The sequence below is a fragment of the Eucyclogobius newberryi genome, unplaced genomic scaffold, assembly GCF_026437365.1.
Source record: "Eucyclogobius newberryi isolate DKJ021-1_F unplaced genomic scaffold, fEucNew1.0.hap1 SCAF_22, whole genome shotgun sequence".
NCBI classification, from domain to species: Eukaryota; Metazoa; Chordata; class Actinopteri; order Gobiiformes; family Gobiidae; genus Eucyclogobius; species Eucyclogobius newberryi.
This window is the reverse complement of record NW_027315857.1, coordinates 27,683,610-27,710,710: the sequence shown is the minus strand read 5'-3', so window position 1 is coordinate 27,710,710 and position 27,101 is coordinate 27,683,610. Positions and strand designations below refer to the sequence as shown.

At 45.8% G+C, this 27,101-nt stretch overlaps 1 protein-coding gene across 1 annotated transcript; it reads left to right on the top strand.

The window, feature by feature from the left end:
• Nucleotides 1-9,848: 9,848 nt before the first annotated feature.
• LOC140371585 (uncharacterized) lies at nt 9,849-23,966 on the top strand. The gene is made up of 6 exons (XM_072458750.1): nt 9,849-11,020; nt 11,443-11,581; nt 13,466-13,613; nt 15,670-16,436; nt 17,306-17,363; nt 22,441-23,966. Exons 1-6 carry the CDS (start codon nt 9,849-9,851, stop codon nt 23,955-23,957), a joined length of 3,801 nt encoding a protein of 1,266 aa, XP_072314851.1. The 3' UTR covers nt 23,958-23,966.
• Nucleotides 23,967-27,101: the final 3,135 nt, after the last annotated feature.

Genomic DNA, 27,101 nt, shown 5'->3' with positions numbered 1-27,101 from the left:
TTATGCGGCGTAGTTGTCCTCTTTATGTAGCATAGTTGTCCTCTTTATGTAGCATAGTTGTCCTCTTTATGCAGCGTAGTTGTCCTCTTTATGCAGCGTAGTTGTCCTCTTTATGCAGCGTAGTTGTCCTCTTTATGTAGCATAGTTGTCCTCTTTATGTAGCATAGTTGTCCTCTTTATGCAGCGTAGTTGTCCTCTTTATGCAGCGTAGTTGTCCTCTTTATGTAGCATAGTTGTCCTCTTTATGTAGCATAGTTGTCCTCTTTATGTAGCATAGTTGTCCTCTTTATGTGGCGTAGTTGTCCTCTTTATGCCGCGTAGTTGTCCTCTTTATGCAGTGTAGTTGTCCTCTTTATGCAGTGTAGTTGTCCTCTTTATGCAGCGTAGTTGTCCTCTTTATGTAGCATAGTTGTCCTCTTTATGCAGCGTAGTTGTCCTCTTTATGTAGCATAGTTGTCCTCTTTATGTAGCATAGTTGTCCTCTTTATGTAGCATAGTTGTCCTCTTTATGCAGCGTAGTTGTCCTCTTTATGCAGCGTAGTTGTCCTCTTTATGTAGCATAGTTGTCCTCTTTATGTAGCATAGTTGTCCTCTTTATGCAGCGTAGTTGTCCTCTTTATGCAGCGTAGTTGTCCTCTTTATGTGGCGTAGTTGTCCTCTTTATGTAGCATAGTTGTCCTCTTTATGTGGCGTAGTTGTCCTCTTTATGTAGCATAGTTGTCCTCTTTATGTGGCGTAGTTGTCCTCTTTATGTAGCATAGTTGTCCTCTTTATGTAGCATAGTTGTCCTCTTTATGTAGCATAGTTGTCCTCTTTATGTGGCGTAGTTGTCCTCTTTATGCCGCGTAGTTGTCCTCTTTATGCAGTGTAGTTGTCCTCTTTATGCTGCGTAGTTGTCCTCTTTATGCAGCGTAGTTGTCCTCTTTATGCAGCGTAGTTGTCCTCTTTATGCAGCGTAGTTGTCCTCTTTATGCTGCGTAGTTGTCCTCTTTATGCAGCGTAGTTGTCCTCTTTATGCTGCGTAGTTGTCCTCTTTATGTAGCATAGTTGTCCTCTTTATGTAGCATAGTTGTCCTCTTTATGTAGCATAGTTGTCCTCTTTATGTGGCGTAGTTGTCCTCTTTATGCAGCGTAGCTGTCCTCTTTATGCAGCGTAGTTGTCCTCTTTATGTAGCATAGTTGTCCTCTTTATGTAGCATAGTTGTCCTCTTTATGCAGCGTAGTTGTCCTCTTTATGTAGCATAGTTGTCCTCTTTATGTAGCATAGTTGTCCTCTTTATGCAGCGTAGTTGTCCTCTTTATGTAGCATAGTTGTCCTCTTTATGTAGCATAGTTGTCCTCTTTATGCAGCATAGTTGTCCTCTTTATGCAGCGTAGTTGTCCTCTTTATGTAGCATAGTTGTCCTCTTTATGCAGTGTAGTTGTCCTCTTTATGCAGCGTAGTTGTCCTCTTTATGCAGTGTAGTTGTCCTCTTTATGCAGCGTAGTTGTCCTCTTTATGCAGCGTAGTTGTCCTCTTTATGTAGCATAGTTGTCCTCTTTATGTAGCATAGTTGTCCTCTTTATGTAGCATAGTTGTCCTCTTTATGCAGTGTAGTTGTCCTCTTTATGCAGCGTAGTTGTCCTCTTTATGCAGCGTAGTTGTCCTCTTTATGCAACGTAGTTGTCCTCTTTATGCCGTGTAGTTGTCCTCTTTATGCAGCGTAGTTGTCCTCTTTATGCGGCGTAGTTGTCCTCTTTATGCAGCGTAGTTGTCCTCTTTATGCAGCGTAGTTGTCCTCTTTATGCTGCGTAGTTGTCCTCTTTATGCCGCGTAGTTGTCCTCTTTATGCGGCGTAGTTGTCCTCTTTATGTAGCATAGTTGTCCTCTTTATGCCGCGTAGTTGTCCTCTTTATGCGGCGTAGTTGTCCTCTTTATGTAGCATAGTTGTCCTCTTTATGTAGCATAGTTGTCCTCTTTATGTAGCATAGTTGTCCTCTTTATGTAGCATAGTTGTCCTCTTTATGCAGCGTAGTTGTCCTCTTTATGCAGCGTAGTTGTCCTCTTTATGTAGCATAGTTGTCCTCTTTATGTAGCATAGTTGTCCTCTTTATGCAGCGTAGTTGTCCTCTTTATGCAGCGTGGTTGTCCTCTTTATGCCGTGTAGTTGTTCTCTTTATGCAGCGTAGTTGTCCTCTTTATGCAGCGTAGTTGTCCTCTTTATGCTGCGTAGTTGTCCTCTTTATGCCGCGTAGTTGTCCTCTTTATGCCGCGTAGTTGTCCTCTTTATGCAGCGTAGTTGTCCTCTTTATGTAGCGTAGTTGTCCCCTTTATGCGGCGTAGTTGTCCTCTTTATGTAGCATAGTTGTCCTCTTTATGTAGCATAGTTGTCCTCTTTATGTAGCATAGTTGTCCTCTTTATGCAGCGTAGTTGTCCTCTTTATGTAGCATAGTTGTCCACTTTATGTAGCATAGTTGTCCTCTTTATGCAGCGTAGTTGTCCTCTTTATGCAGCGTAGTTGTCCTCTTTATGTGGCGTAGTTGTCCTCTTTATGTAGCATAGTTGTCCTCTTTATGTAGCATAGTTGTCCTCTTTATGTAGCATAGTTGTCCTCTTTATGTGGCGTAGTTGTCCTCTTTATGCCGCGTAGTTGTCCTCTTTATGCAGTGTAGTTGTCCTCTTTATGCTGCGTAGTTGTCCTCTTTATGCAGCGTAGTTGTCCTCTTTATGCAGCGTAGTTGTCCTCTTTATGCAGTGTAGTTGTCCTCTTTATGCTGCGTAGTTGTCCTCTTTATGCAGCGTAGTTGTCCTCTTTATGCTGCGTAGTTGTCCTCTTTATGCAGCGTAGTTGTCCTCTTTATGCTGCGTAGTTGTCCTCTTTATGTAGCATAGTTGTCCTCTTTATGTAGCATAGTTGTCCTCTTTATGTAGCATAGTTGTCCTCTTTATGTGGCGTAGTTGTCCTCTTTATGCAGCGTAGTTGTCCTCTTTATGTAGCATAGTTGTCCTCTTTATGTAGCATAGTTGTCCTCTTTATGCAGCGTAGTTGTCCTCTTTATGTAGCATAGTTGTCCTCTTTATGCGGTGTAGTTGTCCTCTTTATGTAGCATAGTTGTCCTCTTTATGTAGCATAGTTGTCCTCTTTATGCAGTGTAGTTGTCCTCTTTATGCAGCGTAGTTGTCCTCTTTATGCTGCGTAGTTGTCCTCTTTATGCAGCGTAGTTGTCCTCTTTATGCAGCGTAGTTGTCCTCTTTATGTAGCATAGTTGTCCTCTTTATGTAGCATAGTTGTCCTCTTTATGTAGCATAGTTGTCCTCTTTATGCAGTGTAGTTGTCCTCTTTATGCAGCGTAGTTGTCCTCTTTATGCAGTGTAGTTGTCCTCTTTATGTAGCATAGTTGTCCTCTTTATGTAGCATAGTTGTCCTCTTTATGTGGCGTAGTTGTCCTCTTTATGCAGCGTAGCTGTCCTCTTTATGCAGCGTAGCTGTCCTCTTTATGTAGCGTAGTTGTCCTCTTTATGCAGCGTAGTTGTCCTCTTTATGCAGCGTAGTTGTCCTCTTTATGCAGCGTAGTTGTCCTCTTTATGCAGCGTGGTTGTCCTCTTTATGCGGCGTAGTTGTCCTCTTTATGTAGCATAGTTGTCCTCTTTATGTAGCATAGTTGTCCTCTTTATGCAGCGTAGTTGTCCTCTTTATGCAGCGTAGTTGTCCTCTTTATGCAGCGTAGTTGTCCTCTTTATGTAGCATAGTTGTCCTCTTTATGTAGCGTAGTTGTCCTCTTTATGTAGCATAGTTGTCCTCTTTATGCAGCGTAGTTGTCCTCTTTATGCAGCGTAGTTGTCCTCTTTATGCAGCGTAGTTGTCCTCTTTATGTGGCGTAGTTGTCCTCTTTATGTAGCATAGTTGTCCTCTTTATGTAGCATAGTTGTCCTCTTTATGTAGCATAGTTGTCCTCTTTATGTGGCGTAGTTGTCCTCTTTATGCCGCGTAGTTGTCCTCTTTATGCAGTGTAGTTGTCCTCTTTATGCAGTGTAGTTGTCCTCTTTATGCAGCGTAGTTGTCCTCTTTATGTAGCATAGTTGTCCTCTTTATGCAGCGTAGTTGTCCTCTTTATGTAGCATAGTTGTCCTCTTTATGTAGCATAGTTGTCCTCTTTATGTAGCATAGTTGTCCTCTTTATGCAGCGTAGTTGTCCTCTTTATGCAGCGTAGTTGTCCTCTTTATGTAGCATAGTTGTCCTCTTTATGTAGCATAGTTGTCCTCTTTATGCAGCGTAGTTGTCCTCTTTATGCCGCGTAGTTGTCCTCTTTATGCAGTGTAGTTGTCCTCTTTATGCTGCGTAGTTGTCCTCTTTATGCAGCGTAGTTGTCCTCTTTATGCAGCGTAGTTGTCCTCTTTATGCAGCGTAGTTGTCCTCTTTATGCTGCGTAGTTGTCCTCTTTATGCAGCGTAGTTGTCCTCTTTATGCTGCGTAGTTGTCCTCTTTATGTAGCATAGTTGTCCTCTTTATGTAGCATAGTTGTCCTCTTTATGTAGCATAGTTGTCCTCTTTATGTGGCGTAGTTGTCCTCTTTATGCAGCGTAGCTGTCCTCTTTATGCAGCGTAGTTGTCCTCTTTATGTAGCATAGTTGTCCTCTTTATGTAGCATAGTTGTCCTCTTTATGCAGCGTAGTTGTCCTCTTTATGTAGCATAGTTGTCCTCTTTATGTAGCATAGTTGTCCTCTTTATGCAGCGTAGTTGTCCTCTTTATGTAGCATAGTTGTCCTCTTTATGTAGCATAGTTGTCCTCTTTATGCAGCATAGTTGTCCTCTTTATGCAGCGTAGTTGTCCTCTTTATGCGGTGTAGTTGTCCTCTTTATGTAGCATAGTTGTCCTCTTTATGTAGCATAGTTGTCCTCTTTATGCAGTGTAGTTGTCCTCTTTATGCAGCGTAGTTGTCCTCTTTATGCAGTGTAGTTGTCCTCTTTATGCAGCGTAGTTGTCCTCTTTATGCAGCGTAGTTGTCCTCTTTATGTAGCATAGTTGTCCTCTTTATGTAGCATAGTTGTCCTCTTTATGTAGCATAGTTGTCCTCTTTATGCAGTGTAGTTGTCCTCTTTATGCAGCGTAGTTGTCCTCTTTATGCAGCGTAGTTGTCCTCTTTATGCAACGTAGTTGTCCTCTTTATGCCGTGTAGTTGTCCTCTTTATGCAGCGTAGTTGTCCTCTTTATGCGGCGTAGTTGTCCTCTTTATGCAGCGTAGTTGTCCTCTTTATGCTGCGTAGTTGTCCTCTTTATGCCGCGTAGTTGTCCTCTTTATGCGGCGTAGTTGTCCTCTTTATGTAGCATAGTTGTCCTCTTTATGTAGCATAGTTGTCCTCTTTATGTAGCATAGTTGTCCTCTTTATGCAGCGTAGTTGTCCTCTTTATGCAGCGTAGTTGTCCTCTTTATGTAGCATAGTTGTCCTCTTTATGTAGCATAGTTGTCCTCTTTATGCAGCGTAGTTGTCCTCTTTATGCAGCGTAGTTGTCCTCTTTATGCAGCGTAGTTGTCCTCTTTATGTAGCATAGTTGTCCTCTTTATGTAGCATAGTTGTCCTCTTTATGCAGCGTAGTTGTCCTCTTTATGCAGCGTAGTTGTCCTATCTATGCAGCGTAGTTGTCCTCTTTATGTAGCATAGTTGTCCTCTTTATGCAGTGTAGTTGTCCTCTTTATGCAGTGTAGTTGTCCTCTTTATGCAGTGTAGTTGTCCTCTTTATGCAGCGTAGTTGTCCTCTTTATGCGGTGTAGTTGTCCTCTTTATTCGGCGTAGTTGTCCTCTTTATGCAGCGTAGTTGTCCTCTTTATGCAGCGTAGTTGTCCTCTTTATTCGGCGTAGTTGTCCTCGATCACGGGTTGACCTTGTTCACCATGGTGTCTCCCAGCGTCTCCAGCACTTGTCTCTTGTAGTCCTGTGAGTCTCGCTCCACCTGGTTCCCCGTGCGGTCCTCCACCACCCAGAGTTGGCACTGCGTCTCTGTGATGAGCCGGGCGTCGTGGCTCACGATGATCACCGATCCTTTACGCTCATTAAGGGCAAAATGCTGCAAATGATTCAAATGTCCGTTGATTGCCTTTAGTGAGAAGATAAAAGCAGTATTTTCTCCTTCACACAAATGTAATCTAAGACGCCTTTATTAGGACTATATTTACAGATGAACACTTTATAAACTTATGTACGTAAGTGTGTTTGGCCCATGGCTCATTTATAGGTTTGTAAGTCCGAACAGGAAACAGGTCCAAAGGTGTGTCGCTTCTTTGAATGAAGTCCAGTCTCAAAGTCACACACTGTGGCATTAATGAAGCGTGAACGTGCATCTGAGCTAAACGTGAGACCTGCATCTGCGTCTTGCAGAGCTGCTTCAATCTGCAGTTAAAATATTAACTACAAACTACATTACAAATGAAAGCGGCGATGCCAGCTCTCGCCACCCACGCGACCACCTACTTTTGATTGCGACCACCATCCAGGACCCCCCGCCTCCCTCTTATGAACACAGCACGAAAGTCTTACAGTGAGTGTGTGTTTTACTCGTCGCAGGGGCTCTATCACTTTTCTCAAATAGTGGGGCACGGCCCCCTGGGGGGGCGCGGTGCGATGCTAGGGGGGGCGCGTGTGACCCCGGGACCTTGCTTTTTTTGCCACACTGAAATACCGTGTAACTGCACATCCACTACAGTAGGTGGCAGTGGCGCCCGCATTGTCCGTGCGAGCGCCACTGAATCAATGCGCACAGGTATCGATACTGTTCTACTGTTTTGTTTTGGGGCGCAGACGGCACAGAACGGGAAATGTATAATTCCGTGAACAACCCCTCAAGAGACCTCATGAAATAACATTTAACAGGGATGAAAAGACGGCGGATACAGAGATAATGAGACAAACGCTCTAGAATGCTAAGACCAGGAAATGTACAAAGCGCTGGTTTCACTTTGTTTCACACGCGCTGGACAAACCAGGAAAGACCAGTGAAGACAAATAAATGAAGGTGGCACTTAAAGATCATCCAACTGTGTGAATGCTACAGCAGTAAAGCACGAGCACGGTCAGACATGAGGCATTCATTTATTTTGCTCTTATGTTAAAAATGTTGATTTAATTTTCCAAAATAATCTTTTGAGTTTTTGTTTTTCACAGTTTGACCTTGTTATGCAAAATGTCCCAAAAAAAAATCTTTTGGTTGAATTGTTTTGTATGTTGTGCTCCTGAGTTAAGTATCCTTGTTAGTATCAAATGGTGTGCACTATTTGAGAATGACAGAATTACTTGGTTAATAATGTTTAAAGTTTAAATAATTAGTTATATATTATTATAACAATTTGTGAGCACGTTATTGCACTTTTCTGTTACAGACTAAAACACAATGCCAATAAAGTTATTCTTTGTTTTAATTTGACCTATAGTTCTGTTCTCTTTTTTGTTGTTTTCTTTACTCTTAATAAGTCTGCAATGTTATGTAGAGGTCTAGCCTCATTATTATAAGTACAACTAACACCATAGTTATAAGTCTGATAACAATTTTATAGACAAATTATGATATATAATCATAATATGATTTATAGAGTGGGGGGGTGCGAAGTGTTTTCTTCTTCCTGGGGGGGCGTGACAGAAAATAACTGGGCTAGGCCAACGTGGAAGCGTCTCACTTCTTATCTTTTTTGCTAAGTCGCAACGGACATTATTGCGAGCTCCATTTGCATATTTTTTTATGTTTTGATATTGCTGTAATCACGATACAAATTCCTTTATTATACAGAGTAATGGTGTATGTGTAAAAATGAACGAGTAGCTAGGCCCGGGGTCTCCAATTTTCAAGTTTCAAGGGGCCATATTTTTCTAGAAAAACTCTTACACTATATAATACTAATAACAATAGCGACCCTCATATTTACAGCTGGTTTATGGACAGAGAATATTGAAAAAACAGTACTGCACATAATGTCAGTATTGCAGGACAGAGTGTGAAACGTCTCCTTCTCACAGCGATGGTGGATCAGTCACTGAAGCTGCTCTCCAGAGTGGACAGAGTGTCCTGCAGGGGACAGAGTGTCCTGCAGGGGACAGAGTGTCCTGAAGGGGGCGACACTCATGGTCCAGCATAGATGTGAGTTTAGCCAGGACCCTTCTGTCCCCCACCTCCTGCACCGAGTCCAGAGGACAGCCCAGGACGGAGCTTTGTCCAGCTTCTTCCTCTCCCTCTGTGATGACCACACCTACAGGAGCTGATGCACCACAGAGGAGGAGAAGGTCTTCAGGAGTGGCCCTGTCAGGAGCGGCCCTGTCAGGAGTGGCCCTGTCAGGAGCGGCCCTGTCAGGAGTGGCCCTGTCAGGAGCGGCCCTGTCACTCCAAAAGACCGAAGTCTCCTCAGGAGGTAGAGCCCACTCTGGCTCTTACTGTACAGTATACAGTATAAATACGGAGGTGTATTATTGTCTTTGAGTAATTTTGATAGGAGCTCAGTGCCGCGAGGGGAGATTAAAAGACAAAGAGACAAGCGCGGCGCTGGAGGTAAAGACGGCCAGGATGTTTGAAGAGCAGTGCAAATATTATACTCCTGCTGCTCAACAATTACTTCTACGCATACTGCTTGTAGGCGTATCATTGTCTCAAATAAAACAGCAAAAGGTTTACAGTAAAGACTCAACAATGACGTTTAACAAGGATTTTTCGATGTTTCATAAATGCGGTCGATGAGTTGGTACGAGCCGACACCCTCTGGATTATTCAGAACGTTTGTGTTTCGCATCACTCTCTTCCCAGCTATACAAACATTCCTCAGTATGTCGGAGTGTGTTAAGTAATGCGACTTATTCATGCAGGCACATCATATGACGCCATCGTGCAACGCCATCGTGCAACGCCATCGTGCAACGCCATCGTGCAACGCCATCATATGACGCCATCATATGACGCCATCATATGACGCTATCATGTGACGGCCATCATGCGACACCATCGTGCAACGCAATCGTGCAACACCATTGTGCGGCGCCATTGTGCAACGCATTCATGCGACTCATTAATGCGACATCATCGTGCGATGCACAACGTGTGATGGCCATCATGCGACGACATCATGCGACGCCATCATGCGACGCATTCATGCGACGCCCATCGTGCAGCGCCCATTGTGCAACGCAATCGTGCGACGCCATTGTGAAATGCCATCGTGCAACGCCATCGTGCAAAACCCATCATGCGACTCATTCATGCATGTGACGCCATCATGTGACGCCATCGTGCGATGCCATTGTTTGACGCTATCTTGCGACGTATTCATGCGACATCGTGTGACGCCATCATGCGACGCATTCATGCAACACCCATCATGCGACGCCATTGTGCGACGCATTCGTGCGACGCATTCGTGCAACACCCATCATGCGACGCCATTGTGCGACGCATTCGTGCGACGCATTCGTGCAACACCCATCATGCGACGCCATCATGCGACGCCATCATGCGACGCATTCATGCAACACCCATCATGCGACGCCATCATGCGACGCATTCATGCAACACCCATCATGCGACGCCATTGTGCGACGCATTCGTGCGACGCATTCATGCAACGCCATCAGTGGGTAAGTCACCCAACCCCCGGTTCGATTCCCACTTGGGACATGAGCAGCCAGTGTGTGTCCTTAGGCAAGACCCTCATGCCATGAGTATCATACCATGATGAGAGCAAACAAAATGAATGACATGCGGCTCAAACATCGCCCGGCCAAAAGTCTGCGTCAGGTGCTGGGGAACCAGAGCACCTTGATGACAAATGGGCGAGATACGAGAACTTGGCTCTCGAGTGCTACTACTCCACCAACCCTAGTCAGAGGGGCCACATGCAGAGGGGCCACATGCAGAGGAGCCACATGCAGAGGAGCCACATGCAGAGGAGCCACATGCAGAGGGGCCACATGCAGAGGAGCCACATGCAGAGGGGCCACATGCAGAGGGGCCACATGCAGAGGAGCCACATGCAGAGGAGCCACATGCAGAGGGGCCACATGCAGAGGAGCCACATGCAGAGGGGCCACATGCAGAGGGGCTACATGCAGAGGGGCCACATGCAGAGGGGCCACATGCAGAGGGGCCACATGCAGAGGGGCCACATGCAGAGGGGCCACATGCAGAGGAGCCACATGCAGAGGAGCCACATGCAGAGGAGCCACATGCAGAGGGGCCACATGCAGAGGAGCCACATGCAGAGGGGCTACATGCAGAGGGGCCACATGCAGAGGGGCCACATGCAGAGGAGCCACATGCAGAGGGGCCACATGCAGAGGGGCCACATGCAGAGGAGCCACATGCAGAGGGGCCACATGCAGAGGGGCCACATGCAGAGGGGCCACATGCAGAGGAGCCACATGCAGAGGGGCCACATGCAGAGGGGCTACATGCAGAGGGGCCACATGCAGAGGAGCCACATGCAGAGGGGCCACATGCAGAGGGGCTACATGCAGAGGGGCTACATGCAGAGGGGCCACATGCAGAGGGGCCACATGCAGAGGGGCCACATGAAGAGGGGCCACATGCAGAGGGGCCACATGCAGAGGGGCCACATGCAGAGGGGCTACATGCAGAGGGGCCACATGCAGAGGGGCCACATGCAGAGGAGCCACATGCAGAGGGGCCACATGCAGAGGGGCCACATGCAGAGGGGCCACATGCAGAGGGGCCACATGCAGAGGGGCCACATGCAGAGGGGCTACATGCAGAGGGGCTACATGCAGAGGGGCCACATGCAGAGGGGCCACATGCAGAGGGGCCACATGCAGAGGGGCCACATGCAGAGGAGCCACATGCAGAGGGGCCACATGCAGAGGAGCCACATGCAGAGGGGCCACATGCAGAGGGGCCACATGCAGAGGAGCCACATGCAGAGGGGCCACATGCAGAGGAGCCACATGCAGAGGGGCCACATGCAGAGGGGCTACATGCAGAGGGGCCACATGCAGAGGAGCCACATGCAGAGGGGCCACATGCAGAGGGGCCACATGCAGAGGGGCCACATGCAGAGAGGGGCCACATGCAGAGGGGCCACATGCAGAGGGGCCACATGCAGAGGGGCCACATGCAGAGGGGCCACATGCAGAGGGGCCACATGCAGAGGGGCTACATGCAGAGGGGCTACATGCAGAGGGGCCACATGCAGAGGGGCCACATGCAGAGGGGCCACATGCAGAGGGGCCACATGCAGAGGGGCCACATGCAGAGGGGCCACATGCAGAGGGGCCACATGCAGAGGGGCCACATGCAGAGGGGCCACATGCAGAGGGGCCACATGCAGAGGGGCCACATGCAGAGAATGTGGGATGAATGGCGAGTACGAAACCCAAGGTCAAAACTAACGACCAAACAACTAGTAGCTCAGTGTTCCAACATCCACAAACGGCAACTGCTATCACAACTAGAGATTGATGAGATACAATACAGATGCTATGGCAACAGCAAGGACGAGCCAGTGCGCAAGGTCAGAGGGGAGTTAGTGGTAATTCCCCAGCTAGAGATTGGGTACGAAGCCCCAATAACCACGCTGAGCACGGCAGCAACTGACCTGAAAGATAAGATCTTGGTGAGAAAGAACAGGCAACCCCAAAGCTCAATTCAATTCAATTTATTTTTTGTAAGGCCCACAATCACAACAACGGTTGCCTCTGAGGGCCACAGTGAGAAATGATACAACAATGTCTGTGGTGGCGATGGACGATGTCCCAGAGTCCTCTGTCCTTAGACTCTCCTTCTCGGCCAGGAAAAACTACAAAAAAAACCTCTTTGGGAAAAGTAAAAACCTGGAGGAGTTCCAGAGTGAAGGAGAGATCTGACTCTTACAGACGGACGTGAGGGAGACTGGAGCTGGAGCCACTCTTCAGGCAGATGAGGGACCGTCCACACGGGGCAGGGACCACTTCACCAGGGGAGGGGCATCTGGGTCCACAGGTCCTCAGGAGTGAGAGAAAGAAAAAGAAGGCGGTGAAGATGGGATTGAGGGCTCTACTGCTGTGACAGTTTGTCACCATGGCTACAGTGCTGAAAAGAAATGTAGTGTTACTTTTGTTGACTTTGTTGAGGAAGACAATGAGGAACAGGATGATGAGGTGCTGGAGGGACCATCATGGGAGGACACGCCCCTACATGGGATGTACCACTGGAAAATAACTCAAGTGGCTGATATCACAAAATCCTACCAATGGCTAGAAAGAGCCGGTCTGAAAGACAGCATAGAGGCCCTGATCTTGGCAGCACAGGAGCAGACCCTGAACATCAGAGCAAGAGGCCCAGATCTACCACACCAGACAAGACCCAAGGTGTAGGCTGTGCAGAGGAGGCCCTGAGACAATCCTGCACATAACTGCAGAGTGCAAGATGCTGCAGGGACAGCACACATGGAGCGCCATCACCAGGAGCTGGCATAGTGTAAGAAACATCTGTGCAGAGTACGCGCTGGAGACCCCAAGGACAAGGTGGGAAACACCTGCAAAGGTGGTGGAGAACGACCGAGTCAAAGTCCTCTGGGACTTCAAGATACAGACAGACCGAATGGTAATGGAGAACCAACTGGACATAGTGGTGGTCTCAAGGGTCAGAGGAAAGCTGTGGTGGTGGACATTGCAGTACCATCACTTTGTCACTTTTCTTCGTACCCTGAGCCCCATAGAAAAGCAATGTGAATTTTTATCCAATCAGATCCCAATAAAAAGTGACTACGTCACTATGGAAAATGCCATAGGAAAATAGTCTGAGAGGGGCACTTTCTCCATCATCCATTTTAGTAGTTACGCCATGGAGCTACACTGTTTACGCTGTAGACACAGACATGTGCGTGCGCCGTACGCGGAAGTTCCGGCGGGAACTCTCGCAGGAGCGCTAAAAAATATTGTGATATTTTGCGCTAAGGAAGTAACAGGAAGACAGAGAGGGAAGAGGAACTACAAAAATGGAGAGGAACTACAAACATTTTTTTTCAGAAGTTCTGCCTCATCACGAAAAAATTCCAACAAACGCTCAACTGCACATGAGGAGGAAACAGATTAAAAAGTGAACATATTTGTCACGTGAGAGTCGGCTGCAGTGCATTGTGGGAAATGGCCACAACAGGACCACATCCAGGTCACAACAGGACCACATCCAGGTCACAACAGGACCACATCCAGGTCACAACAGGACCACAGCCAGGCCACAACTGGACCACAGCCAAGCCAAAGCAGGACTCTCACATATAACTACTATACATCTCATGAACAACAGGATTTTTGTATTTAAAGTGGGCCAAATTTCTTGTAATAAAAGTAAACTAATGAAAATTGCTGCTGTAATTTGATTATTTTAATGTAACTTGCAATGAAATAAGGTTTTGAACAGGCGTGCCGCGTGATACTGGTGTATGGCCACAGGGGGCACATCTGATGTAGCTCACAGTGGTCCTCAGTGTGCCTAAAGAGCTTGTGTGTTTGCCCAGACACGAGAAAAATTAGAGGGAACATTGCCTGCCAGTAATGCCAAGCAAATGCTAAGATACGATTACGACAGGAAATGTCCCATCAAAATAAAAGAGGAAGAGGAAGTGAAGGTGACACGAGACATAATTGCGGCCCTGCTGGCCAATAGTGGGAAGTATAAATTAAATTAAAATGTATTTATTTAAGGACATAGCATTTACATTGGATGAACCAGATGCAATGTTTTAAGTGTATGTAGCAGAATATGCTAATTTTCAACACCTGTCCATAGGGCCAATTTAGAGTTGCCAATTTTACCTAGAACATGCATGTGTTTGGATGGTGGGAGGAGCCGGAGAATCCGGAGAGAACCCACGGTAACACGGGGAGAACATGCAGACTCCACCCATAGAGATCATGTGATGTTGGTCTGGTCTGGAAATCGAACCCATGATCTCCTTCTTGGGAGGCAAGAGCGCTAACCGCCTTTGCCACCGTGCACGGTGCAATATCTGTAATGCCTCTTTAAGTCAAGATATTCTCATAGCTACTAAACATATACCAAATGAGACCTTTAATTTGATAAACTTTGATACATTTAGGCAAATATCATATTCATAAAGTAAGTGGAAAAAACAAAAAACAAATATTGTGTGCTTAAAAAAAATATTAAAAATGTATCTAAAAATGAGAGTATATTTGTTGAAGAAATATGGATTGAAATATGTATTTTGTATGCCTTAAGTCTATAAACCTGTTTTTTTTTTGTATTGTATTTTATTTGTGTGTATTGCTTTGGTTTGCTGCGCCTATTCACTCATTGCTGACTATTTTTGTCATAGCAGGAGTAAGTAGATGATTTTCCAAAATTTTAACTTGATCGAGCTATTGCCCACAGAGGAGTTTGTTAAAGTGTGAAGCGTAAATGTGAAAATTTCAGAGATTTTGCGATTTTCCCATTTCACCCTGGAGAGACTCAGACGACACAGAAAGGACTGTTTTTCAAGCTTTATTACGTGGGTTATTTGGGGCTCAGACCCCGGCAGAAGGCATTGCACTCCATAATCTATTTGTATTAGATGTCTCCCCCCAGGGCCTGGAGACTGGTGGTGGTAGATATGGTGAGAGGGTAGATGATTAGGATGAGAGGGAGAGAGGAGGAGGAGGAGGGGAGGTGGTGGGTCGCAGTACGGTCTGCAGCGGCCGAGTCAACTGAGGGTTAATATCGGACCGGCTGTGAGCTACTGGGAGCAGAGGTGCGACGTGCTGCGAGGAGGAGTAACTTGGGGGCGTTGATTGAAGATGGGGAGCAGGTGCGAGGGCCGATGTCCTGTCCTTAGACCCTCCTTCTCGGCCAGGAAAAACTACAAAAACCTCCTTGGGAAAAAGTAGAAACCTGGAGGAGTTCCGTGGCGAAGAAGAGATCTGACTCTCACAGACGGACAGACTGGACTGGGTGCGTTGGTTGAGCTGGGGAGTAGGTGGCCTTGATGTAGATGGGTGGAGTTAGGTCTTCCAGGCTGAATTTACGCAGGCTTCATTAGTGACAGTCAACTTTGCGGCTTTGCCGCACAGACATCGTAGCACTTGTCAACAAAATTTGGATAACTTTTGATGCCCCGCTTGTGTAGATAGTCAAATCTGAGCTTGATCGGGCTATCGCCCACTGAGGAGTTCGTTAAAGTGTGATGCGTGAATGTGAACATTTCAGAGATTTTGCGATTTTCCCATTAGTGACAATCAACTTTGCGGCAGAACCATCGCGATTGGAATAAAAAAATTGATACGTTTTAATTCCCTGCCCATGAAGATGATTGTCACCAAATTTGAAGTTGATTGGGCTAATGCCCAAGAAGGAGTTTGTAAAACTATGAAGCGTAAAAATTAGGGCATTTGTCTGATTGGCTTTTTTGATCAGGACGCCAAAATAGAATTTTGAAATTGAAATGGGCGCTATTGCGCCCATTTCAATTTTTTCACCATAAACTAGTCCAAACTTGAAAGTTTAACAACTGAATCAAATTTGGTTCTAATCGGACTCGTTTTGCTCAAATGGGAGCAATTTTTAGATCTGCAATATCTCAAAATGCGTTGTCCAACTTTGCGGCTGCGCCGCACATAGACCGTAAAAGTTATCCCAAAAATGTGTGTACATCTCTCAACACTTACAGGAAGTGTGAAAAGAGCCTGTCAGGGCGATGACTGTTTGTGGATTATTGGGGTCTAACACTCTTTCTTTCTGTTCCAGAGTCAAACTCCAGGAGGATCATTCTTCTGGGTAAAACTGGATCAGGAAAAAGCAGCCTGGCCAACACTTTGTTTGGAGAAACTGACACTTTTAAAGTCAGTCATTCTGCAAACTCTGAGACAAAACTCTGTGTTTCTAAAACAAAAAACATCAACGGGAGAGAAGTCCAACTCGTGGACACTCCAGGGTTCTTCAACACAGACCTCAAGAGCACCGAGCTGAGAGAAGAGACCCTGAAGTGCATCGAGATGTGTGCTCCTGGACCCCACGCCTTTCTGCTCGTGCTGAAGATGGGGAAGTTCACAGAGCTGGAGAAGAAGTCTGTTGATCTGATGAAAGAGTACTTTCCAGAGGCTCTGAAGTACACCACTGTAGTATTCACTCGGGGTGCAGAGCTGTCTAAAAGAAAAATGAAGATTGAAGAGTGGGTCAATACACATGAAGATCTGGAGAAGCTGGTGCAGGAATGTGGAGATCGCTGTCACGTCATTGATAATAAACGCTGGAACAACGACCAGAACCAGATCGAAGAGCTGCTGAAACTCATCGACAAAACCCTAGAGGAGAACGGAGGCCACTACATCAAGCCGCACCAAGATGAGTTAAAAGAGGAGGCTAATGTGAACGTATTAGACTTCCTGAAGACAAAGAAACGCCTGATAATAACAAGCCTCATAGGGGCTCTTATCGGGGCACTAGTGGGGGCTGGTATTGGTTTCATCTGGGGCGCAACAGGTGTCAAGGTGGGAGTAGTTGTGGGATCTGTAGTGGGAGGAGCTGTGGGAGGAGGAGTGGGAGAACTAATGGGAGGAGGAGCAGCAGGAGGAGCAGGAGGAAGAGGAGCATACAGCGCTCAGGGTTCATCTGATAAATAGGCCGAGCGTTATGTGGATGATGTACAGTATGATGAGTTACACAAAATAAAAAGCAGTGTCTGATGCATAAAGTCTGATTCAAGAATATCAAAGTTCTTCTCGTGGAAAATACATTTATGTTTTTCTGTTTTCAAATAAACATAATTCATAATGGAAAAAGCTTCAGTTGTTTCATTTGGACACAGAAAACGGTGCTGGAGTCTCTTAAACTCCTCCCCCTGACATTTAGACTCCTCCCCCTGACCTACAAAGCCATAAATGCCATGGCCTCGTCCCACCTCAAAGATGCTCCAGAACCATCTCATCCAATCAGAGCTCACACTGTCCAGTCTTAATTTGATTCTTTATTTACTACATATTTCAGTTTGTTTTACTTTATCACATTTTTCATCAATCCCATACATTTTCTAGATGAACCCTGTGGTATATTGCAATAGAGTATTGTATTGTTACTGTATGTACTGTATTCTGCTCCTCCTGAAGTGAATGTGTTACACTGTGTCAACTAGAGTTGTTGTTATTGTGCTCACCAACAGAGGGCGCACTTGTCCTGGTGTGCAGACTGTATTGTTATGCACCGCATGTACCTGTACTAAAGTCGGATTAAAAGACAAGACTGAAATTGAGATGTTGATCTTTATTTCGGCCACGATGGAACAAACCCTTTTCTCGATTCTTACGTTTACAGGAGGGCGTGGCCATAGACTTTATGGGCGTGACATGTTAAAACTAAAAAGACACAGACCACAGCGCCACAAGAAGCCCAGCCTCCCTCAGAGCTGCACATCATGGCAGGTAAGCACATCTGCTCAGTTTGTTTGTTTGTTTGTTTGTTTGTTTGTTTGTTTGTCAGTGCAGTCTCGTGTGGTGCTCAGATAAACACTGGGATTTGTGAGATTTTATTCAAATGTCCGTTGAATGTCTTTAGTGAGAAGATAAAAGTTGTATTTTCCCCTTCACACAAATGTAATCTAAGACGCCTTTATTAGGACTATATTTACTGATGAACAATTTATAAACTTATGTACATAAGTGTGTTTGGCCCATGGCTCATTTATAACTGTTAAAAACAAGTTTGTAAGTCTGAAGAGGAAACAGGTCCAAAGGTGTGTCGCACATTTGGCTCAAGCCCAGTCTCAGTCTCTGCAGAGGTGCTTCAAACTGCTCAGGAGAACCAGTTTCTCAGGACCAGGTCCTCGGGGATGGAACGGTGAGAAAATAAAAAGAAAAGGCAATGAACAGACACAAGTGAAATTAAATATGAAATATAATGATAGAACAAGTGTTTATCAGAGGACAGAGCTCATACTTCCCCCAGGGTTGCTCCTGGGGCAGCGGAGCTGAAACTGTAGCTTTATATTTCTGTTCCTAACTGGCCTGACCATAAGTCTGACCGTAAGTCTGACCGTAAGTCTGACCGTAAGTCTGACCATAAGTCTGACCGTAAGTCTGACCGTAAGTCTGACCGTAAGTCTGACCGTAAGTCTGACCATAAGTCTGACCGTAAGTCTGACCGTAAGTCTGACCGTAAGTCTGACCGTAAGTCTGACCGTAAGTCTGACCATAAGTCTGACCGTAAGTCTGACCGTAAGTCTGACCATAAGTCTGACCGTAAGTCTGATCGTAAGTCTGACCATAAGTCTGACCATAAGTCTGACCGTAAGTCTGACCGTAAGTCTGACCGTAAGACTGACCATAAGCCATTAAAGCCGCAGTGGCGATGATCGGCCCTCGCCACCCGCCCTGCCGCCTTCCTTCGTTGTGTTTTGATGGCGATCGTCTTGACACTGTATTCTCTCCTTTGTTGAAAGCTGATGAACATAAAGAAATATTAAGTTTGTTTGAATTAATTATATTTTGAATATGTAAATGAATGATCATAATTCCAAACCTTGTATACTTCTTACAAATAGAAATGTAATATCCATCATCACAAATCAAATTCAATACATCCTCTTATAGTGGCAACATTAATACAAGTGTGAGTGGACAGAGTAAAGAAATGACCATTTCACCTGGAGAGACTCAGACGACACAAAAAGGACCTTTTAGCAGCTTTATTACGTGGGTTATTTGGCGCTCAGACCCCGGCGGTAGACATGGCGATCCATGATCTAATTGTATTAGATGTCTCACCCAAAAACCCGGGGTCTGAGCAGCCACGTGCCGAGGTTATTACGATACTCAAAAGGAACATTAGACAGCAAATACTTGACTACGGAGTAGAACGGTCGGGATGTGAGGTCACCATTGATCACGTGGTGGCCCGAGAGGGGCTGATACTGGAATATGTAGTGACGGGGAGAGTTGGGGGAGACGCCCTACAATGGTGAAGCGTCTGGAATGGAGGTCTCTATTCACGGGGAGATGTGGTGAAGGATCGGGAACAGGAATATGAAGCACCTGGAAGTAGATAAGAAATGACGTAGTCACGAGGGGAGCTCGAGGATGCCAACAAGTGTGGAGAAGGGCTGAGGAGACAGGTCACAGACGCAGCAGAGGCAGCAGAAGTTGACTGTGAGTGTGAGACATGGGTCACGGAAGGAAGAAATTGAGACATGGGTCTCCAATGGGAGCTGGCCAGAAGGGGTTGACTTTGGAACGTGAGTCACGAACAGGACCGGACAGCAAGAGGAATTAGCAGGCAGGAAGTGGACGGAGCAAGAATGGCCTGGAAGACTAGGACAGGTAATGAGAAAATCTGGAACGGTTCAAAATCTGACATGATATGAGTCGCGGTGAATAAGCGGTCGCAGTACGGTCTGAAGCGGCCGAGCCAACTGCGAGAGGGTTTAAATGGGACCGGCTGTGCGCTGACTGGGAGCAGAGGAGGTGCAGAGGAGGTGCAAAGGAGGTATGCCGTGCCACGGGAGGAGTAACTTGGGTGCGTTGATTGAGGATGGGGAGCAGGTGCGAGGCGCGATGTCACGGGACTCCCCTGTCCTTAGACCCTCCTTCTGTCCTTAGATCCTCCTTCTGTCCTTAGATCCTTCTTCTGTCCTTAGATCCTCCTTCTGTCCTTAGACCCTCCTTCTGTCCTTAGATCCTTCTTCTGTCCTTAGATCCTCCTTCTGTCCTTAGATCCTCCTTCTGTCCTTAGATCCTCCTTCTGTCCTTAGATCCTCCTTCTGTCCTTAGACCCTCCTTCTGTCCTTAGATCCTTCTTCTGTCCTTAGATCCTCCTTCTGTCCTTAGATCCTCCTTCTGTCCTTAGATCCTCCTTCTGTCCTTAGATCCTCCTTCTGTCCTTAGACCCTTCTTCTGACCTTAAACCTCATGGGAAAATGTATAAACCTGGAGGAGTTCCAGGTCAACAACACTCGTGTCGTGTTTGGGCTCGTGTAAAGGAGGCGGAGTGCACTGCAACATACACGAGTGTCAGGTGTCACCAAACGGCAGGCAAGAACCAATAGCACGACACAGGAAACAGTTCAGGGCAGAAATAGGCTTTTAACCAGCAGAGGTCAAACAAGGTCGTAACTCGCGTAGCAAACAAATCCAGTAGGAGCAGCATGCTAGGTTTGGGCACTTTTCCTCCCTATTTGTTATAATAATATTTTGTCTGTTCAGTTTTTGTCTAATGATCTGTTTAGTTTTTTCATTAGATTGGCTCCCGGCCGCGGGTGCGCGCCCTGGAGCCTTTAAATGGAGACCGGATGGGCTCATCTCGCTCTCTCTCAGCTTGGCTCCGCCCATCCCGCTACGGTCCCGCTTCGTAGACGCACTCGGCTCGCCTGCTCCCAGCTGGCTCTCAGTAGCTATAGCGCTAGCCTGTTTTGTTTGGCCTGGTGGGACCGGTAGTCCCATTTTCGCTTTTGTTTGGGGCTAGATTGGGGGGTTTGTTGTGTCCTTATTTTTGTGCTCTAGTTAGAGGTGTCGGCACCGGCTTCGACGGCCCTATACGGGGTTGGCCCGGTGTCGCTCCTATTTTATTTCTGTTTGGCTGGCCCACCAGGTCCATCTTTCTTTTTATAACTTTGGGGTGATTTTTAGGGCACGGGGGTTCGGGAGTTAGCATTTATTTTGGTGAAAACCTAATAAACTTGTTGAAACTTGCCTTCGTTTCCGTGTCCGTTTAAATATGTTAAACCTCTCTTCGGGGTCATAACACAGCAAAAGAGAAGGTCCAAAGTCCAAAAGGGCAGGAGCAGGCAAAAGAGAAGGTCCAAAGTCCAAAAGGGCAGGAGCAGGCAAAAGAGAAGGTCCAAAGTCCAAAAGGGCAGGAGCAGGCAAAAGAGAAGGTCCAAAGTCCAAAAGGGCAGGAGCAGGCAAAAGAGAAGGTCCAAAGTCCAAAAGGGCAGGAGCAGGCAAAAGAGAAGGTCCAAAGTCCATACAGGAACAGGCAGGATCAGAATCAGAATGACAGATGCTGGAGGCTACGGAAACACACTAGACAATCTGGCAAAGAACTAAGGGAAATGGACCGGTGCATATCCTGAGGCGGGGCAGGCCAGGTGAATGTAGCAGGAGAGAGTGGCAGAGTCTGCACTCTGATTGGCTGATGCTGAACACTCCAAGCTCTCTGATTGGTTGTAGTGGCACTGAAGGAGAGTGACCAATGAAAAAATAACTAAAGCCTGGCTGAAGTTGTGACAAGTATGTGATTCTGAACGCTCTCTGTCCTGGAGAAAGTCACTGTGAGTGACAAAAATAATGTCTAACCTGGAGAACGTACGTAAACGTGATGCACTTTTTCACATCTATCAAAAAATATCATCAATTGCAAATATTCTACATCCAAAAAGAAAAAAAACTGAACAAATGTAATAACTTATCTTTCCGAGCTTCTACCATGGGATTTTAGAGAAATGCTAAAGACCCAAAGGTCTTATATTTTCCCCGCGCTCTCTCCTCGCTCCATGCTCGCTCCTCGCCCCGCGCTCGCTCCATGCTCGCTCTTCGCGCCGCGCTCTCTCCTCGCTCCTCGCTCTCTCCTCGCTCCTCGCTCTCTCCTCGCTCCTCGCTCTCTCCTCGCTCCTCGCTCTCTCCTCGCTCCTCGCTCTCTCCTCGCTCCTCGCTCTCTCCTCGCTCCTCGATCTCTCCTCGCTCCTCGCTCTCTCTTCGCTCCTCGCTCTCTCTTTGCTCCATGCTCGCTTCTCGCTCCATGCTCGGGTCATAGAGTGTCTGTTTGTCATGAAGCAGACACTGTATGTTCTTGTTTTCCCATTTATTTGTCCAACGCTAATTAGCGTTAGCATTAGCGTCTCTACAGGGAGGAGGGGGTGCAGTTGGGTCACCGAGGCTCTCTCTGCCTTTCTCCCTGCTCAGGTCTGCGTTCAGTACGATCTTGTTTATTCTTCAGACTTTATTCTGTGTTTCAAAGCCCATGAGTTCAAAGCACGTTAGAACGGACTCGAGCATTCCACATTCCATTCCATGGCTCGAGCCTAACAAGAATAAAGTCTTTACTACACACATGTAGTACTTTTACGCAAGAATGCAGACACTCGCAATTTCTTCTTTTAATAATTTTTTTGGGTTCAAAATCCTTCAGTTTTCTTAAAACCAGTTGTTTAATATTTGGCTTTATCTCACACTGGGCTCTGCGCTGCTCTAGTAACTCTCGCTCTGATTGGTCAGCACGATCACATGGTACCCAAACCTACGTAACTTCCGGCCCGCGTTGCCCGAAGAGCTAAAGGCTAACTGGTCTCATGCGCCACTGAGCAGCCGCCATTGACTTGAATGGGGCGCCATCTTGGCCACTGGTCACTGACGGGTACTTTTGTTCATTTTGTCTCATTGGCCTCTATACAGTAATAATGTTCAATTCTACTCTCAACACTTATCGGAAGTGTGGATGAAAAGAGCCTGTCAGGGCGATGACTGTTTGTGGATTATTGGGGTCTAACACTCTTTCTTTCTGTTCCAGAGTCAAACTCCAGGAGGATCATTCTTCTGGGTAACAGTGGATCAGGAAAAAGCAGCCTGGCCAACACTTTGTTTGGAGAAACTGACACTTTTAAAGTCAGTCATTCTGCAAACTCTGAGACAAAAGTCTCTTTTTCTAAAACTAAAAACATCAACGGTAGAGAAGTCCAACTCGTGGACACTCCAGGGTTCTTCGACAGAGACCCCAATTGCAACAGCACCGAGCTGAGTGAAGAGATCCTGAAGTGCATCGTGGAGTGTGCTCCTGGACCCCACGCCTTTCTGCTCGTGCTGATGGTGGAGAAGTTCACGCTGCTGGAGCAGGCGTCTGTTGATCTGATGGTCAAGTACTTCTCTCCAGAGGCTCTGAACTACACCACTGTAGTGTTCACTCGGGGTGATGAGCTGCCTCCAGGGATGAAGATTGAAGAGTGGGCCAATGAAAATGAAGATCTGAAGAAGCTGGTGCAGAAATGTGGAGGTCGTTGTCACATCATTGATAACACAGACTGGAACAACAGTCAGGACGAGTACAGAAACAACCAGAACCAGATCAAAGAGCTGCTGAAAACCATCGACAAAACCCTGGAGGAGAACGGAGGCCACTACACCAGCGACATGCTGCAGCAGATCCATGACAAGATACAAGAGGAGGCTAATGAGATCGAAAAGTCTTCCTCTGGAAAGTTCTCACCAGAGCAAGTTCTAGAGGAGGCTAAAGTAAAAGTATTATACTTGCTAAAGAGAAACAAACTGATAACAGCAGTCCTCTTAGGTGCTTTTATCGGGGGACTAGTGGCGGCTGGTATTTGCATCGTCTTGAGTGCAACAGGAGTGGCTGTTGGGGGAGCAGTGGGAAAAGGTGTGATAGACCAGGCAAAAGAAGAGGGAGAAAAAGTGGGAGGAGGTATGATGGGAAAGATAATAAAAAAAGGAAAAGAAATTATAGATTTTTTTCGGGGAAACTCAAAAGAATCTGTGAGAGGAGCAGAAGGAGCAGAAGGAGGAGCAGAAGGAGCAGAAGGAGGAGCAGGAAGAGCAGAAGGAGGAGCAGAAGGAGCAGAAGGAGGAGCAGAAGGAGGAGCAGGAAGAGCAGAAGGAGGAGCAGAAGGAGCAGAAGGAGGAGCAGAAGGAGCAGAAGGAGGAGCAGGAAGAGCAGAAGGAGGAGTAGAAGGAGCAGAAGGAGGAGTAGAAGGAGCAGAAGGAGGAGCAGAAGGAGGAGCAGAAGGAGGAGCAGGAAGAGCAGAAGGAGGAGTAGAAGGAGCAGAAGGAGGAGCAGAAGGAGGAGCAGGAAGAGCAGAAGGAGGAGTAGAAGGAGCAGAAGGAGGAGCAGAAGGAGGAGCAGGAAGAGCAGAAGGAGGAGCAGGAAGAGCAGAAGGAGGAGCAGAAGGAGCAGAAGGAGGAGCAGAAGGAGGAGTAGAAGGAGCAGCAGCACTTGATGAAAAGAGCAAGCATTATGTGGATGATCTAAAGCGCCAGTATGATCTTAAACAAAATAAAAAGCAGTACCTGATGTGAAAGATGCATAAAGTCTGATTCAAGAATATCATAAGTTCTTGTCATGAAAAATACATGAATGTTTTTTCTGTTTCCAAATAAATATAATTCATAATGGAAAAAGCTTCAGTTGTTTCATTCGACACAGACTGACTCACGTTCTGTCCACCAAGTCCAGTAGAACCGGTCATAACAAAGAAACACTCTTCATTGTGTGTCCGACCGGCGCGTTCAAACGTTTCTTACTTTCATTTTCAGCTGTTTGACCCGTTTGTCTGTTTGAATCCTCAAGTAAAAAGCAACAAACATTTATCCTGTGATTGTTTGATTTTTTTATATAAAGATTTCTGTCCAATTTCATTTTTCTCACGTCTGTATTTTTTTGGCCGATAGACTTTTATGATGATATTTATTCCTATATATTTTTTATACTAATATTTGACCTTCTTAAACACACTGACATCGTCTCCATGACCACGGGATTCGTCTTTCCACACCTGCAGAAGCTCTCCAGCAGGGGGCACCACCTGCACTCTTTTTATTTCAGTCTTTGCTTTGAGGAAATGACATGGTGTGTTTGATGTTGTGGTATTTCTATTGAAAGACTTAAAGAATAAAAGGAAACTTGAGCAGAGTTGTCTTTAGTCCAATTATGATTTATTTAATAACAAATACACCAGTGAATGTGACACGGCCTTGACATGTTAGCGCCATAACTACACAATCCTGAGATATGAACACACAATCCTGAGATATGAACACACACTCCTGAGATATGAACGCACACTCCTGAGATATGAAGACACATTCCTGAGATATGAACACACACTCCTGAGATATGAACACACACTCCTGAGATATGAACACACAAGCCTGAGATATGAACACACACTCCTGAGATATGAACACACACTCCTGAGATATGAACACACACTCCTGAGATATGAACACACACTCCTGAGATATGAACACACACTCCTGAGATATGAACACACAATCCTAAGATATGAACACACAAGCCTGAGATATGAACACACACTCCTGAGATATGAACACACAATCCTGAGATATGAACACATACTCCTGAGATATGAACACACAATCCTGAGATATGAACACACACTCCTGAGATATGAACACACACTCCTGAGATATGAACACACACTCCTGAGATATGAACACACAATCCTGAGATATGAACACACACTCCTGAGATATGAACACACACTCCTGAGATATGAACACACACTCCTGAGATATGAACACACAAGCCTGAGATATGAACAAACACTCCTGAGATATGAACACACAATCCTGAGATATGAACACACACTCCTGAGATATTAACACATACTCCTGAGATATGAACACAAAATCCTGAGATATGAACACACACTCCTGAGATATGAACACACACTCCTGAGATATGAATACACACTCCTGAGATATGAACACACAAGCCTGAGATATGAACACACAAGCCTGAGATATGAGCACACACTCCTGAGATATGAACACACACTCCTGAGATATGAACACACACTCCTGAGATATGAACACACAAGCCTGAGATATGAACACACACTCCTGAGATTTGAACACACAAGCCTGAGATATGAACACACAAGCCTGAGATATGAGCACACACTCCTGAGATATGAACACACAATCCTGAGATATGAACACACACTCCTGAGATATGAACACATACTCCTGAGATATGAACACACAAGCCTGAGATATGAACTCACAATCCTGAGATATGAACACACAAGTCTGAGATATGAACACACACTCCTGAGATATGAACACACAAGCCTGAGATATGAACACACACTCCTGAGATATGAACATATACTCCTGAGATATGAACACACAATCCTGAGATATGAACACACACTCCTGAGATATGAACACACAATCCTGAGATATGAACACACACTCCTGAGATATGAACACACACTCCTGAGATATGAACACACAAGCCTGAGATATGAACACACACCCCTGAGATATGAACACACAAGCCTGAAATATGAACACACAAGCCTGAGATATGAACACACACTCCTGAGATATGAACACAAAATCCTGAGATATGAACACACAATCCTGTGATATAAACACACTCCTGAGATATGAACACACACTCCTGAGATATGAACACACAATCCTAAGATATGAACACACAAGCCTGAGATATGAACACACACTCCTGAGATATGAACACACACTCCTGAGATATGAACACACACTCCTGAGATATGAACACACACTCCTGAGATATGAAGACACACTCCTGAGATATGAACACACACTCCTGAGATATGAACACACACTCCTGAGATATGAAGACACACTCCTGAGATATGAACACACACTCCTGAGATATGAACGCACACTCCTGAGATATGAACACACACTCCTGAGATATGAACGCACACTCCTGAGATATGAACACACACTCCTGAGATATGAACGCACACTCCTGAGATATGAACACACACTCCTGAGATATGAACGCACACTCCTGAGATATGAACGCACACTCCTGAGATATGAACACACACTCCTGAGATATGAAGACACACTCCTGAGATATGAACACACACTCCTGAGATATGAACACACACTCCTGAGATATGAACACACAAGCCTGAGATATGAACACACACTCCTGAGATATGAACACACACTCCTGAGATATGAACACACACTCCTGAGATATGAACACACACTCCTGAGATATGAACACACAATCCTAAGATATGAACACACAGGCCTGAGATATGAACACACACTCCTGAGATATGAACACACAATCCTGAGATATGAACAAATACTCCTGAGATATGAACACACAATCCTGAGATATGAACACACACTCCTGAGATATGAACACACACTCCTGAGATATGAACACAAATCCTGAGATATGAACACACACTCCTGAGATATGAACACACACTCCTGAGATATGAACACACACTCATGAGATATGAACACACAAGCCTGAGATATGAACACACACTCCTGAGATATGAACACACAATCCTGAGATATGAACACACACTCCTGAGATATGAACACACACTCCTGAGATATGAACACACACTCCTGAGATAAGAATACACAATCCTGAGATATGAACAAACACTCCTGAGA